This window comes from Chanos chanos, chromosome 2 (assembly GCF_902362185.1).
Source record: "Chanos chanos chromosome 2, fChaCha1.1, whole genome shotgun sequence".
NCBI classification, from domain to species: domain Eukaryota; kingdom Metazoa; phylum Chordata; class Actinopteri; order Gonorynchiformes; family Chanidae; genus Chanos; species Chanos chanos.
In genome coordinates, this window is record NC_044496.1 from 45859036 (window position 1) to 45876084 (window position 17049).

Sequence of the window (17049 nt, forward strand, 5' to 3'; positions counted from 1 at the left end):
ATTTTCATTACACTTTTTATTTCCTTTTGTTCGTTTAAACTGAACTTATTCTGTCTCTTTTTAGAATTTTGAAGTAGTGATATTGCCTTTGAAGGATCAAATACTCGATACTGCAATCGCGGGCTTCCCCAGGCTGATGATTACAGCCGCTATCATATTATTTGGAAACCTGTACTTTTTAAGATGGTATATCCTTTCCTACTGTGTGACACTTTACCGATGAAAATGATTTATTTCTTTTACTGCAAACTGGAAAGAAGATCAAAAGATCTTTTTAGCTCATTGCTGGCATTTTAGTTCAGAATATCAGGAGATGTGTTTTTATCCACTAACTAGAAGGCGTTTGAACGCATTTTAACACAGCCATGACACATATATAGAACACAATGTGCTGAGCGCTGAGTCCTCTCCAACAGTTTTAAAGTTAACTTTTGTAGACGTTTTTGAGACCGAAATTTGATTCTACCCACCACTTCTCCTTCAGTGTTTTCTCTCAATGTTTTAATAGTTTCATAACAGTCATTGTGCCTTTATTTTGTAGATATTTTGTCGTCAATCTTACATTCAGTATTTTCACAGCCGTCTCTTTAAAACATGGTTTGGTAACAAAACACGATCCTGCGATCATACTAGCTGTCATAGCATTTTTAGCTGCTTTGCTTTTAGCAAAGCTGTTTTAGCCCTTTCCTCAATACTTTTCACAGGCATTCGTAAATTGCCCTCTTGTATTTGAGTTTCATGGACTCCTGTTGAGCTTTAACGTGGTCAGTGAGAAATACTATGCATCATGACTAGAACATTTTAGTCATTAGTAAGTTAGCAATTTATGTTCCTAAAAATCCAATGATCATCTCGATTTATACGTTATAAGACAAATTACCTATAAATTCTTTATACTGAGGGGTACACCCTAAAGTAGAATTGGTTATATATTTGTGCAATTCAGCGTATACGACTCGGAGTGCCGCTGTTGGTCAGTGTGTAGCAGTCCAGAGAGCAGATTTCCCACAGTCCCTCCACTATCGTCTCATTTAGTTCAAGAGAGAAAGAGCCGCATAGAGCGCACAAGAACTACAGACGGCACACGCGTGGAGATATCAAGCTGTATCCCTTTTGATCAAGGGAATTTAGTCTTATCAAATTTTCTTCTTCTTGTATGGACTAAACATTGGCGAATCGTCAGTCATTTCTTAACGAATTCCACCGTATTCTGAACCACGGCACAGGGAGTCATGTCGGACATAACAATGGCGCGGCAAGTACTGTTGTTCATTTCGGTCTTTTCTGTAAGTTCAGTGCACACGCAGGTGAGTTATTCGATTTCCGAGGAAATGGTCAAAGGCTCCTTAGTCGGCAATATTGCACGAGATTTGGGTTTAGATTTAAAGAGGCTAAAATCGGGTAAAGCTCGTATTTATACTGGTGACAGCACTGAATACATCGAGCTGAATAAAGATAGGGGTGTTCTGCTCGTCAAAGAGAGGATAGATCGAGAAGCTCTATGTGGACAGATTACGCCCTGCGCACTACATATTCAGGTTGTCCTCGAAAACCCAATCGAATTTTATCGTGTTACGGTTGAGATAACAGATATAAATGATAATGCGCCAGTTTTCAAGAAGAATGAACTTAGATTTGAAATAAGTGAAACGGCAACAGTGGGATCAAAATTTGTCTTAGATAGAGCTGTCGATCCGGATGTAGGAATCAATGATCTTTTGAATTATTCTCTCAAACCAACGGACCATTTTCATCTCCAATTAGATGCCCAGGCAGATGCCAGTAAAAAGGTATTAATGATTTTGCAAAAACCTTTAGATAGAGAAAAACAGGAGGAGATATCGTTACTTTTGACCGCAGTCGACGGAGGCGACCCGCAGATGTCTGGGACTGTGCACATACTTGTGACAGTCCTGGATGCAAACGACAACAGCCCTGTTTTCACACAAGCTGTGTATAAGACATCTGTGGTCGAAAATTCTTCGCCAGGGACAGTTATATCGACAGTAAATGCCACAGACCGTGACAGAGGACTTAATGGTGAAGTGACTTATTCCATATCTAGTAGTATGGAGGGTGTACTGGAATTATTCAAGATCAACGAAAAGACTGGTGACATTATCTTAACTGGTGAGTTGGATTATGAGAGAGCAAAACATTATCAGATAGATATTGACGCACGAGATAATGGGGGACTTGCTGACTCCAGCAAAGTAATTGTGGATATTCTGGATGTGAATGATAACCGTCCCTCAATAAATCTTGTGTCCAGATCTCCATCAGTTGCCGAGAATTGTCCCCTTGATACAGTAATAGCTTTACTAAGTGTTCATGATCCTGATTCTGCGGAAAACGGCGAAGTGAAATGTACTATAAATGAAAACATGCATTTTACAAGTAAACCGACTTCTAACGGTTTCGTGAGCCTCGTCACCAACAGTAACTTAGACCGAGAGAAGGAAAGTGGGTATGATATAATTGTGGTGTGCGCTGATGAGGGAGCACCTTCTCTCTCCAGCAGCGTCACTCTATCGTTACAGATATCAGATGTCAATGACAACGCGCCTGTCTTTGACAGGAGCTCATATGAGGCCTTTATTCAAGAAAACAACACACCGGGTTTCTCCATTTTCATATTAAAAGCTAGAGACGCAGACTGGAACCAGAATGCCCGCATTTCTTACATACTGGAGGACTCCATGGTTAACGGAGTGCCAGCAGCAACATACGTGTCCGTTAATGCAGATAGTGGCGTCATCCATGCAGTGCGCTCTTTTGACTACGAGCAGATCAAAGACTTTCAATTCCGGATAAAAGCGCAAGATGGAGGCTCCCCTCCCCTGAGTAGTAATGTGAGCGTGAAAATCATGATTCAGGATCAGAATGACAACGCACCTCAGATTCTGTATCCAGTGCAGACTGGTGGGACTGCTGTGGCTGAAATGGTGCCACGTTCCGCAGATGTTGGCTATCTCGTCAGTAAAGTGGTGGCTGTTGATGTGGACTCTGGACAGAACGCCTGGCTCTCATATAAACTGCTGAAAGCCACCGACAGAGCGCTGTTTGAAGTGGGCCTACAGAATGGAGAAATAAGAACTATTCGCCAAGTCACTGATAAAGATGCTGTGAAACAAAGGCTTACTGTTGTGGTGGAGGACAATGGCAAGCCCTCTCGTTCAGCTACAGTCAATGTTAACGTGGTGGTAGCTGACAGTTTCCCCGAAGTACTCTCGGAGTTTACAGACTTTACGCATGACAAGGAATATAACGAGAACCTGACTTTTTACCTGGTCTTGGCCTTGGCTGTAGTTTCCTTTCTCTTTATAGTGTCCATTATAGCCATACTGTCTGTGAAATGTTATAGATGGAGACAAGAACGGATGTTTTACAAATCCAACACCAATCTTCCAGTTATTCCCTACTATCCACCACTTTACGCAGACGCAGGGGTTACTGGGACTCTGCCGCACGTTTACAGTTATGACGTTTGCAGAACGACTGACTCCAGAAAGAGCGATTTGACTTACGTCAGACCTTGCAGTGAGAGCATGATTAGTTTGGATACCAGTGGAAAACAGACACTCCCACATACAGAGGGAGAAAAACTCACCCGTGACATCTCTGATCATCAGGTGAGCTTTTCCATTTGAAGATCTATCACGCTGTTGTATTAAGTTACTTAATCAATGAAATCATGAAAAAGAATTGCTTATGCAAACCAGTAATCTAAATTACACGATAAGGACACTAAAATAGGATATCTTGACAGTTTCAGTACTTTCCATAATTTAATAAAAATGCATATGAATCTATGTGTGTGTGTGTGTGTGTGTGTGTGTGTGTGTGTGTGTGTGTTCTTCCGGTAATGACGTCCTTTTTGGAGAGGTTTTCGGGACATTGTTCGTCTTTATTTATTGTTGTTGTCATACCTCTGTCCGTGGTTCTGAAAGGCGTTCAGGCTTTCTCATGACGTTACGATAAATGTTTTTATGTTAAGATCCGAATTCTCCAGTTTATCACCCCAAATATATATATATATATATATATATATATATATATATATATATATATATATATATATATATATATGTGTGTGTGTGTGTGTGTGTGTGTGTGTGTGTGTGTGTGTGTGTACTTACACACATGCACACACACATGCAAACACGCACACACACAAACTATTACACGACATATGGACCGTTATTTTATTTGTCGTTTTTCGTTAAAGGGAAAATGTCGACCACGATTCCAATAGAAACAATTATTGTTTTCTTTACACGTGGAAGCGTTCTGAGACTGCTTAGAATGTGGTGATTTCACATGTAGCATACATTTTCTTGATTAGTAGGGACCAAACACGTAATTTTTTCTTTTGTGTCTTTGCGTTGGTACATATAGTTTCATAGCGCTGGCAACCGGAACTCTGAAACACATTGTCCCTTACAAATTCATCAGCTGGATTTTACTCGATTTTTAGTATTTCTTGTTTCATCTTTCATGGTGCAAATATAACCACCTGAGCAGAATTTGTGCGCACACTTGTACAATTACACAATTATACATTATTCCTTAAATACCCATGTAGTTCAGTGCGTCGGACTCAGAGTGCCGCTGTTGGTTAGTGTGTGGCGGTTTTTTGAACATATTCTCAGCAGTTCCTCCCCCATCATCTCTATAAATTGGACGAAGAAGGAGTCGCAAGCAGCACCCATAGTTCTCGCTACATACACCACGAATCGTGTAGAAAACGCAGGCCTTCTCTGCTCACTGTTTTCACTGTCCACGGATTTAAGCATTGTCAGAAGACTGGATTTTTTTCATAGGATTACAATTTTCTGCTTTACCAAGGAAAAATAGCGGACAGAACAATGGCGCGGCAAGTACTGTTGTTCATTTCGATCCTCTCTATCAGTTCAGTGCACACACAGGTCACTTACTCCATTCCTGAAGAAATGTCCATAGGCTCTTTTGTTGGTAACATAGCGCAAGACCTGGGCTTAGATTTCAAGAGACTCAAATCGGGAAAAGCACGTATTTATACTGGTGACACTGATGAATATGTCGAGCTAAATAAAGAAAGGGGAGTTCTCCTCGTCAAAGAGAGAATAGATCGAGAGGCACTATGCGGAAAGACGATGCCATGCGCTTTGCATTTACAAATTATTTTAGACAACCCAATGGAACTGTACAGGATAACAATAGAAATAACCGACATAAACGATAATGCTCCGAGTTTTACTAAGAGTGAGAAACTATTTGAGATAAGCGAATCAGCTGTAGTAGGATCAAAATTTGTGCTAGACAAAGCAGTGGATCCAGACATCGGCATAAATGATCTCCAGAGCTATTCTTTACATCCCACTGACAATTTTATTTTAAAACTCCACAGTCAAAACGATGGGAGTAAGAAAGTTGAAATGATTTTGCAGAAGCCATTAGATCGTGAAAAACAAGAAAACATATCTTTGATTTTAACTGCTCTGGATGGCGGTGAACCATTGATGTCGGGCACCGTGCAGATACATATATCCGTTCTTGATGTAAACGACAACGCTCCTATATTTAACAAACAGGTGTACAAAGCTGTGATAAACGAGAACTCACCTAAAGGAACCTCAGTGACTTCAGTAAGTGCATCCGACGCAGATAAAGGAACAAATGGTGTTGTCAGATACTCCATTTCGAATAATATTGATGGTGTTTCAGACTTATTCCATATAGATGATAACGGTGACGTAATGCTGACTGGAAAAATTGATTACGAAAAGGCCAAATTTTACCAAATAGATATTGAAGCTCAAGACAATGGCGGGTTGTCGGACTCAAGTAAAATAATCGTGGATGTCATCGATGCCAATGACAATAAGCCGATTATAACAGTAGTGTCGAAATCGACTTCAATACCAGAGGACTCCATCCAAGGCACTGTAATCGCAATAATCAGCGTAAATGATCGAGACTCTGATAGCAATGGAAAAGTGCAATGTGCTTTACCAGAAAATATACCTTTTACAATTAAAACAACCTCTCCGAACTTCTATAGTTTAATTACCAGTGATGATTTAGACCGAGAGAGAGAAATGGATTACAATATCAGTGTTGTGTGCCTTGATGAGGGAGTACCCTCTCTCTCTAGCAGTAATAATCTATCCTTGAAAATATCAGATGTGAACGACAACGCTCCGGTCTTTGAGAAAAGGTCATATGAGGCATTCATCCAGGAAAACAACGCACCGGGGCTCTCTATAATTACATTAAGAGCTAGCGATGTTGACTGGAACCAGAATGCCCGTGTTTCGTACATGTTGGAGGATTTGTCCATTAACGGAGTACCAGTGTCCTCCTACGTGTCCGTTAATGCAGATAGTGGCGTTATCCACGCAGTGCGCTCTTTTGATTACGAGCAAATCAAACATTTCATCTTCCGCGTAAAAGCGCAAGATGGAGGCTCCCCTCCCCTGAGTAGTAACGTGAGTGTGAAAATAATGATTCAGGACCAGAACGACAATGCACCTCAGATTCTGTACCCAGTACAAGCTGGTGGTTCTATAATGGCTGAAATGGTGCCTCGATCGGGAGATGTGGGCTATCTTGTCACTAAAGTGGTGGCTGTTGATGTGGACTCTGGACAGAACGCCTGGCTCTCATATAAACTGCTGAAAACAACAGACAGGGCACTGTTTGAAGTGGGTCTGCAGAATGGAGAAATAAGAACTATTCGCCAAGTCACTGATAAAGATGCTGTGAAACAAAGGCTCACTGTTGTAGTGGAGGACAACGGCCAGCCCTCTCGTTCAGCTACAGTCAATGTTAATGTGGTTGTGGCGGATAACTTCCCTGAGGTGCTCACTGAGTTCACTGACTTTACGCATGACAAGGATTACAATGACAACCTGACTTTTTACCTGGTCTTGGCCTTGGCTGTAGTTTCTTTTCTTTTTATTGTGTCCATTATAGCCATATTGTCCGTGAAATGTTATAGATGGAGACGAGAACGCATGTTTTACAAATCCAACACCAATCTCCCAGTTATACCCTACTATCCACCCCTTTATGCAGACGTAGGAGGCACAGGAACTCTACGGCATGTGTACAGTTCTGATGTTTATAAAACGACTGACTCCAGGAAAAGTGATCTGACATACGTCAGACCTTGCACTCAGAGCATTATCGGTCTGAACACCAGTGGAAGCCAGACACTCCCTCATGCGCAGTGGGAGAAACAAATTAATGACGATTCAGGTGATCAGGTGAGTTTCGCCTTCTGAAGGTGGATACTATTCATTCAAACCTGTTAACCCGTCTATTTGTTTATGATCATGACACCATAAAAGATAATCCACTAATGTAAACCGATCCTCAAATTTAAGCTATTTTCGCGGGGTACATCACACTCGCATGACCCTGTTTAGTAGTTGAAACGCTTTATGAAAAAAATCGAAGTTAATACTATTTATACCAGTAAAGCCATCTGAGTGAAACTGTTGTGGGCTATAGCATTCATTAGCAGGTCACTGACACTGGTTGCACTTAACTTTTAGTGTGATTTTTCTGGCCTCCATTGTAGAACTAACATTTTTGCTAGCTACATTTGAAATCTCTGTAATGGTTCGTTGCAGAAAAAGTGTGAATTCCACCTGACAGATGATGTGCATTGTTATGCAATTAATTGTTTAATTAAATTAATCAAAGGGGCAGATCCAACCCAGCATATGCCCAACCCAGCATAGTAAGACCAAATAGACTGACCATTGTGTCAAGCATACTAATTTAACGTTCTAGTTTCGAATGAAATCACTGTGGCGCAAAACATTTTTTACTGAATAGTGGGCTGAGTCCGACCCCTTGTTTTATCTGGCGACACATTGTTTCGCGTGTAATGGCGACTGAATGTTTCAGTATATAAGGTTTTTAGAGAACCTAATACCTACTGATAGTTTTTTTCTCGGAGAGGTGTACTCATAAATATTTAAATAGGGCGGCAAAAATATATTAAACAATTATTCTTACGCTGGTTGTGCAGCTGACTGCGTTGAACTCATAGTGCCGCTGTTGGTCAGAGTGTGAAGATTTAGGAAGCACGTTTACAGCATTTCCTCCCCCGTCTACCCGACAGATCGGGGATACAAAGAGTCGCAGACACAGCGCATAGTCTGGTTACAGACAACACTAGTCGAGGAGGTATCGAACACTATGTTTTTTTTACTCCAGGAATATTGGGTTCTGAGCATCATTTCTTTGTTACAGATGGATTGAAACATTAACCGAGGATCGAAAATTGCATATCGGATTATATATTATTTCTGCTTTCCTGTAACAGAGGACAATGTCAGACAGAGCGATGGTGTGGCAAGTACTGTTATTTATTTCGGTACTGTTTCTGAGTTCAGTGTCCTCACAGGCCAGTTACTCCATTGCAGAGGAAATGGCCATAGGCTCCGTTATCGGTAATATAGCGCAGGATTTGGGTTTAGATTTAAAGAGACTACAATCTGGTAACGCCCGTGTTTACACGGGTGACAACACCAAATACATCGATCTGAATAGCGAAAGGGGCGACCTTCTCATTAAAAATAAAATAGACCGAGAGATGCTATGCGGACAAACTATGCCATGCGCGCTACACTTTCAGATTATTCTAGAGAACCCGATGGAATTTTACACTATTACAATCGAAATCACAGACATAAATGACAATTCTCCTTCATTTAAACGAAACGAAATGAAGTTTAGAATTAGTGAGTCGGCACTACCTGGTGCTAAATTCGTCTTAGAACGAGCAATGGATCCGGATATTGGTGTTAATGGTCTTCAAAGTTATTCATTGAAGCCCACGGAAAACTTCTCACTGAAAATACAAAATCAGCATGATGGTGGAAAAGTGGTTGAAATGATTCTTCAAAAACCCCTGGATCGCGAAAAGCAAGCGGAGATCTCATTGCTTCTAGTAGCTCTTGATGGAGGCAACCCTCAACTGTCTGGCACTGCGCAAATACAAATAACCGTTTTAGATGCCAATGACAACGCACCTGTATTTACCCAAGGAATATATAAGGCTACTATTACCGAGAATGCACTAAAGGGTACAGTTGTAACAATAGTCAGTGCATCCGATGCTGACGAAGGTTCAAATGGCAAAATATTTTATTCAATTACAAACAGTCTCGATGATGTTCCGGAGTTGTTTGAAATTAATGGAACAGAGGGGGAAGTAATTGTCGTCGGAAATGTCGATTATGAGAAAGCCCACAATTATCAAATCCATGTGCAGGCAAGCGATGACGGAGGGCTTACAGATTCATGTAAAATTATTGTGGATGTTAGTGACTTGAATGATAACCGACCAGTCATTAATATAATGTCTAAATTAAATATAGTAACTGAAGATTCAGAATCCGGGACAGTTATTACCATGGTTAATATTCAGGATCCAGATTCAGGACAAAACGGTAGAGTCCACTGTTCGATTAATGATAGTCTTCCATTTAAACTGACATCTACAAGGAATAACTTTTATAGCCTCGTTACTGAAGGTGATTTAGACCGGGAGAGAGTGAATGAGTACAATATAAATCTGACGTGTGCTGATGGGGGAGTGCCCTCTCTCTTCAACAGCGTCACTCTCTCCTTACAGTTATCAGATGTGAACGACAACGCACCTGTTTTTGAGAAGACCTCATATGAAGCATCTGTTCAGGAAAATAACACACCGGGACTCTCTATAGCCACTGTAGAAGCTAGAGATGCGGACTGGAACCAGAATGCCCGCATTTCTTATATACTCGTGGACTCGTCCGTTAACGGAGTACCAGTGTCCTCCTACGTGTCCGTTAATGCAGATAGTGGCGTTATCCACGCAGTGCGCTCTTTTGATTATGAGCAAATCAAACATTTCATCTTCCGTGTAAAAGCACAAGATGGAGGCTCCCCTCCCCTGAGTAGTAACGTGAGTGTGAAAATAATGATTCAGGACCAGAATGACAACGCTCCGCAGGTTCTGTATCCAGTACAGGCCGGTGGTTCTATGGTGGCTGAAATGGTGCCCCGTTCAGCAGATGTAGGCTATCTTGTCACCAAAGTGGTGGCTGTCGATGTGGACTCTGGACAGAATGCCTGGCTCTCCTATAAACTGCTGAAAGCCACAGACAGGGCACTGTTTGAAGTGGGTCTACAGAATGGAGAAATAAGAACTATTCGCCAAGTAACTGATAAAGATGCTGTGAAACAAAGACTCACTGTTGTGGTGGAAGACAACGGCCAGCCCTCTCGTTCAGCTACAGTCAGTGTAAACGTGATTTTGGCGGATAACTTCCCGGAAGTGCTCTCGGAATTCACTGACTTTACGCATAACAAGGATTACAATGACAACCTGACTTTTTACCTAGTTTTGGCCTTGGCTGTAGTGTCCTTCCTCTTTATAGTGTCCATCATAGCTATTCTGTCAGTCAAATGTTACAGATGGAGACGGGGGCGCATGTTTTACAAATCCAGCGCCAATCTCCCAGTTATTCCCTACTATCCGCCCATTTACGCAGACATAGGGAGTACAGGGACTCTCCCGCACGTGTATAATCACGAGGTTTACAGAACAACTGACTCCAGAAAGAGTGATTTGACATACGTCAGATCTTGCAATCAGAGCATCACTGATCAAGACAACAGTGGAATGCAGACACTCCTACATGTCCACAGAGAGAAACTGACCACTGACAATCCTAATGATCAGGTGAGGTTAAGTATAATAGACAATTTATCAGATTTCTCGAGCATCTCCTTTTTAGAAGTTTCTACATTTATTGAATCCCGTTCAGTAAACAGTGTTTGTTTCAAAATGTTGTATGATCATTGGTTCAGGCTTTCCCGAGAAGCCAATAAGTTAGTAAAAAAGAATTGAAAGCGGCTGAGATAAATGGTAACTTTTTTTCTACACATTTATGCTAGTTTGAGTTATCTTAGAAGCTTTGAGTCATTGATTACTAAAATTACTTGTTCTGTTGCACTGTGGCTGTGTTGTCATGTTGGTTTTTCTCCAGTTGCTTTTGCTTTAGTTGTAATAATCGTTCGGTGCTCTAAGTGCCGCTGTTGATCAGTATGTGTTTTTGCCTTAATGTTTGTTCGATATGAACTCCCCCTGCCCGGCATCATGAGCGCATAATAAAATCCACCTCTTCACAGCTCGCCTGAGAGTCGCTCCCACGAACGGTTTGCCCTTCTCGTGAAACATCAAAGTGAAATATCCTGATTTCTGAGTTTCGTTGATCGTCGATTGTTTCCTTGTATACTGCGTCTTTCTTGAAAGATGGAATTTCTTCGCTCTCTCAACCCAAAATCATGGGTCTGTGCAGTACTATCTCTGTCATGGCTGACCAGGATTCTGGTGTTTTGCGTTTTTGTCTTGGACGCTGCGCAAGGACAGGTCCGTTACTCTATTCCCGAGGAAATGACGAAAGGCTCGCTTGTAGGGAATATAGTTCAGGACCTTGGTTTGGACACAAAGAGGCTAAAATCTGGCCGAGCGCGGATTTTTACCGAGGACAGTCGTGAGTATATTGATTTGAATGCAGATAAAGGGACACTGATAGTGAGAGAGAGAATAGACAGAGAGGAGCTGTGCGCTCAGATGTCTCCCTGTTCCTTACATTTCCAGATCATACTAGAGAACCCCTTGGAGTTGCATCGTATTGATGTAGAAATATTAGATATTAACGACAATGCTCCAGTTTTCGCCAGAAAGGAAATTAATTTCCAAATGAGCGAATCGGCTGTTCCAGGTGCTAGGTATTCGCTTGACAATGCGAAAGATCCTGATGTAGATTTAAATTCACTCCAGTCATACACCCTTAGTCCAGCTGAACATTTTGCACTGAAAGAATTGACAAATTCTGATGGAGAAAAATATGTAGAGCTCATTTTGCAGACACAATTAGACAGAGAGGAGCAAAAGATGCACGAATTAATACTGACTGCTTTCGACGGCGGAAGCCCCCCAAAATTTGGCACAATTAAGATAAATATTATTGTTTTAGATGCAAATGACAACGCGCCTGTTTTTACTCAGTCTTTATATCGAACATCTTTACGAGAAAACACTCCGAAGGGTGCTATTCTTTTAAAGGTCAGTGCAACTGATGCGGACGACGGAATTAATGGCCAAGTGACTTATTCTTTTTCTCAAAGCAGTGAAAGCATATCAGAACTTTTCAAGGTTGAGCCCAATACTGGCGATATAACTGTCGCCGGCCCGTTAGATTATGAAAAGTCCAAGAAGTATGAGTTTAATGTGGAAGCTAGAGATATTGGAGGCTTATCAGACACCAGCAAAGTGTTCCTTGAGCTGATTGATGTTAACGACAATGCTCCTATAATAAGCATTATTTCCTTTTCTAACCCAATACCCGAAGATTCTCCTCTGGGCACTGCCATAGCCATGTTGAATGTTAAGGATTTAGATTCTGGAAAAAACGGACAAGTGAAATGTTCGGTTACTCCCGGTATACCCTTCCGAATCAAACCATCATCGTCCAGTATTTATAGTTTGGTTACGGATAACGTTTTAGACCATGAGGATGTATCAGAATACAATATAATTATAACGGCCTCGGACGAAGGATCACCGTCTTTCTCTGTTAATAATACTCTTTCGTTAAAAATCTCTGATATTAATGATAACGCCCCTGTTTTTCACCAGAAGTCATACACCGCATATGTGATGGAAAATAACTCACCGGGAGTGTCTGTCTTTGCTGTTCAAGCCAGTGACAAAGACTCTGGTAACAATGCTCGTATTTCATATTTCCTCGAGGATTTTAACGTCAACGGTGTTTCTGCATCAAGTCATATTTCAGTTAATGCCGAAAGCGGGGCCATCCTGGCTGTTCGCTCCTTCGATTATGAGCAAATAAAAGAATTTAGTATACGCGTAAAAGCGCAAGATGGAGGCAACCCACCTCTCAGTAATAATGTGACTGTGAAAATAATGATTCAAGATCAGAACGATAACCCGCCTCAGGTTCTCTACCCAGTACAGACTGGTGGCTCTCTAGTAACTGAAATGGTGCCCCGTTCCGCAGATGTGGGGTATCTTGTCACTAAAGTGGTGGCCGTGGACGTGGACTCTGGACAGAACGCCTGGCTCTCATACAAACTGCTGAAGACAACAGACAGGGCGCTGTTTGAAGTGGGCCTACAGAATGGAGAAATAAGAACTATTCGCCAAGTTACTGATAAAGATGCTGTAAAACAAAGGCTCACTGTTGTGGTGGAGGACAACGGCCAGCCCTCTCGCTCAGCTACAGTCAATGTTAACGTGGTTGTGGCTGACAATTTTCCTGAAGTGCTCTCGGAGTTCAGTGAATTTGAGCACGACAAGGATTACAACAACCTGACTTTTTACTTAGTCTTGTCCTTGGCTGTAGTGTCCTTTCTCTTTATTGTGTCCATAATAGCTATTCTGTCTGTGAAATGCTACCGATGGCAGCAACATCGCGTGCTTTGCAAATCCAGTGCCAATCTTCCAGTTATACCGTATTATCCACCCCTGTACGCAGACATAGGAGGCACGGGGACTCTCCAGTATGGGTGCAATTATGACGTTTGCAGAACGACTGACTCCAGACAGAGCGATCTGATACACCGAAAACCTTGCACTCAGAGCATCATTAGTCTGGAAAGCAGTGGAACAAATACGCTCCCGCATGCACAGAGGGTAAACCTTCCTAATGATGACTCTGAAGATCAGGTGAGATCAAATATAGTAGGTAATTACTTAGAAGCCCCAAACAATAGAACTTTTTATTTAAAAAAGAAAGAACATAAATCTTTACAAGAAAAATACAATCTGTTGCGTTTCGCTTATGCCTTTGACAAAAAAAGAGTAGAGATACTTGGATGCAACTGGGAATTGACTGGTTAGACGACTTTATCCCCATTTCAAGCAGAGGTTTCTTTTTCATGGACGACCACAGGATTTGTGATTATGTCGATTTTGTAACTGTCTCGATTTTAAAATGTTGTAATGTTTGTTCAGTGCTCTAAGTGCCGCTGTTGATTAGTCTGTGGATTTTTACACGCACATGCGTAATGTCCCACCCTTCTCTGACATCAGTGCTGCAGGATACATCACCCATTTGAATTTATCTCACAATAGCGTTCGTTCCGCCATTTGAGCCTGGTTTTGCTAAATTGTTTGCATTTTCGGAGGATAAATTACATTTTTCCACATCTTGGGTTGGAGTCGATTAGTGGGATTTGATTTTCTCGATGAAATGGCATGCGGCTCTGCACCTCGCGTTTGGACATATCAAATACATTTTCTCTTTCTGTGTATGTTCATCCTCGAGAGTGCTCGCAGCCAGACCCGATATTCTATTCCCGAGGAAATGACGAGGGGCTCGCTCGTGGGCAATATCGCCCAGGACCTTGCTCTGGACATCAAGAGACTAAAATCTGGCCGGGCGCGGATCTTTACCGAGGACAGTCGTGAGTACATAGGTCTGAATGTGGATAAAGGGACACTGGTAGTAAGAGAAAGAATAGATCGAGAGGAACTGTGCGCCCAAGTGTCTCCCTGTTCCTTAAATTTCCAGATCATACTAGAGAACCCCATGGAGTTACACCGTATTGATGTGGAAATACTGGATATTAACGATAATGCACCGGTTTTCGCCAGAAAGGAAATTAATTTCCAAATGATCGAATCGGCTGTTCCAGGAACCAAATATTCACTCGACAGCGCGCACGATCCTGATGTAGGCTTAAATACACTCCAGAGATACACTCTTCATCCAACTGATAATTTTGTATTGAAAGAGTTGTCTCGTCATGATGGCACAAAATATGTGGAGATGGTATTGCAGACACCCGTAGACAGAGAAAAACAGGAAGAACTTAAACTAGTTTTGACGGCATTGGATGGTGGTAATCCTCAAAGATCTGGCACCGTCAAAGTCACTGTTAGGGTCATCGATGTCAACGACAATACCCCTGTATTTAGTCAATCTATCTACAGAGTCACGTTGTCGGAAAATTCAGCGAAAGGCACTTTAGTGGTGAAAGTGAGTGCAACCGACAAAGACAAAGGAACAAATGGTGAGGTTACATATTCTTTCTCTCAGAGCAGTGGTAGAGATTTGGATTTGTTCAGCATAGAGGCGCACACTGGTGACATTACTGTGAATGGTGTCTTAGATTATGAGAAATCTAAAAAATATGAATTAGACGTCGAAGCAACAGATAAGGGAGGTTTAACGGACACCTGTAAAGTTCTCATTGAACTGACAGATGTGAACGATAATGCTCCTGTAATAAGCGTAATCTCGTTTTCCAGCCCGGTCCCAGAGGACTCCCCTCCTGAGACTGTCATAGCGATGCTCAACATTAAAGATTTCGATTCCGGGAAAAATGGACAGATTAAATGCACATTAAATGTAGCTTCGCTTTTCAAAATTGCAGCATCGTCGTCCAATATTTATGTTTTAGTAACTGAACATTTTTTAGACCGTGAGAAGGTGTCAGAATATAATATAACAATAACAGCAACTGATGAGGGATCACCGTCTTTCTCTGCTAATAAAACTCTTAAGCTGAAAATCTCTGATATAAATGACAATGCTCCTGTTTTCCAGCAACAGAAATACACTGCATATGTAATGGAAAATAACTCACCAGGAGTGTCTATATTTGCTGTCAGTGCTAGTGACAAAGATACTGGTAACAATGCTCGTATTTCATATTTCCTCGAGGATTTGAATAGTATTAATGGTGTTACCACATCACGTTGTATTGCAGTTAATGCTGAAAGCGGGGCGATTCTCGCTACTTGTTCCTTTGATTATGAGCAAACAAAAGAACTTAATATTTTAATCAAAGCGCAAGATGGAGGCAACCCACCGCTCAGTACCAATGTTAGTGTGAAAATAGGGATTCAAGATCAGAACGACAACACGCCTCAGGTTTTGTACCCAATACAGACAGGTGGAGGCTCTGTGGTTGCTGAAATGGTGCCTCGTACGGCAGATGTAGGCTATCTTGTCACTAAAGTAGTGGCTGTTGATGTGGACTCTGGACAGAACGCCTGGCTCTCATATAAACTGCTGAAAGCCACAGACAGGGCACTGTTTGAAGTGGGTCTACAGAATGGAGAAATAAGAACTATTCGCCAAGTCACTGATAAAGATGCTGTGAAACAAAGGCTCACTGTTGTAGTGGAGGACAATGGCCAGCCCTCTCGTTCAGCAACAGTCAATATTAACGTGGTTGTGGCGGACAGTTTTCCCGAAGTGCTCTCGGAGTTTACTGACTTTTCGTACGAAAAGGATTACAACGACAGTCTGACCCTTTATCTAGTTTTGGCATTGGCTGTGGTTTCCTTCCTCTTTATTTTGTCCATTATAGCCATCCTATCAGTAAAATGCCACCGCTGGCGACAAGAACGCATATTTTACAGATCCAACGCAAATCTCCCAGTTATACCGTATTATCCACCCATTTACGCAGACGTAGAAGGCACAGAAACTTTAAAGCAAATGTACAACTATGGAATGTGTGGAACGACTGATTCTCGAAAGAGTGATTTGACATACATGAGACATTGCAATCAGAGCATGACTAATCTGGAGACAGATGGATTACCTCCACACGTACTTGTGTCAGAGAATAAGCAGTCACCAGAAGAATCTGAAATTCAGGTGAGCGACGTTAAGCCCGTGTATGCTTAATCAACCGGCATAATGTACACACAACCACAAAATACATAGGCTCGATCCTTCGGCACCCGCTGCTGTTATTTACATCAAATCAAAATATCAAATTTACACACTGGTTTTGATGTTGCAAATGATCTCTGGCTTGATTTTTCCCCCCATTATTTACATTGATTATGTGTTTGTTGTGTTCGTGCCTATAACTGAAAACTGTCCAATTTCGGCATGTGTTCGCTTAATTGACAGGGAACATAGGCTTTGTCAAATTGCCCTCTTAGTGTGATGAGGGAAAGATTTTCTGTAGTTCGCTGTTTTGAACCCTGAGTGTCGCTGTTGGTTACAGGGATGA

At 41.7% G+C, this 17049-nt stretch overlaps 5 protein-coding genes across 5 annotated transcripts; all 5 read left to right on the forward strand.

Annotated features, from left to right (window-relative positions):
* The first annotated feature begins 1232 nt into the window (after positions 1–1232).
* On the forward strand, positions 1233–3650 carry LOC115804961 (protocadherin gamma-A11-like). The gene has a single exon (XM_030765450.1). The coding sequence runs from the start codon at positions 1233–1235 to the stop codon at positions 3648–3650; it is 2418 nt and encodes an 805-aa protein (XP_030621310.1).
* A 1218-nt stretch (positions 3651–4868) lies between these two features.
* LOC115804962 (protocadherin gamma-A4-like) lies at positions 4869–7268 on the forward strand. Its single transcript, XM_030765451.1, has 2 exons — positions 4869–5185; positions 6467–7268. The coding sequence occupies exons 1-2, from the start codon at positions 4869–4871 to the stop codon at positions 7266–7268; spliced, it is 1119 nt and encodes a 372-aa protein (XP_030621311.1).
* A 1058-nt stretch (positions 7269–8326) lies between these two features.
* LOC115804964 (protocadherin beta-14-like) lies at positions 8327–11048 on the forward strand. Its single transcript, XM_030765452.1, has 3 exons — positions 8327–8670; positions 9958–10726; positions 11034–11048. Exons 1-3 carry the CDS (start codon positions 8327–8329, stop codon positions 11046–11048), a joined length of 1128 nt encoding a protein of 375 aa, XP_030621312.1.
* A 251-nt stretch (positions 11049–11299) lies between these two features.
* Positions 11300–14047, forward strand: LOC115804965 (protocadherin beta-18-like). Its single transcript, XM_030765453.1, has 3 exons — positions 11300–11678; positions 12966–13738; positions 14027–14047. The coding sequence occupies exons 1-3, from the start codon at positions 11300–11302 to the stop codon at positions 14045–14047; spliced, it is 1173 nt and encodes a 390-aa protein (XP_030621313.1).
* A 217-nt stretch (positions 14048–14264) lies between these two features.
* On the forward strand, positions 14265–16715 carry LOC115804966 (protocadherin gamma-A11-like). Its single transcript, XM_030765454.1, has one exon. It carries the CDS (start codon positions 14265–14267, stop codon positions 16713–16715), a length of 2451 nt encoding a protein of 816 aa, XP_030621314.1.
* Positions 16716–17049: the final 334 nt, after the last annotated feature.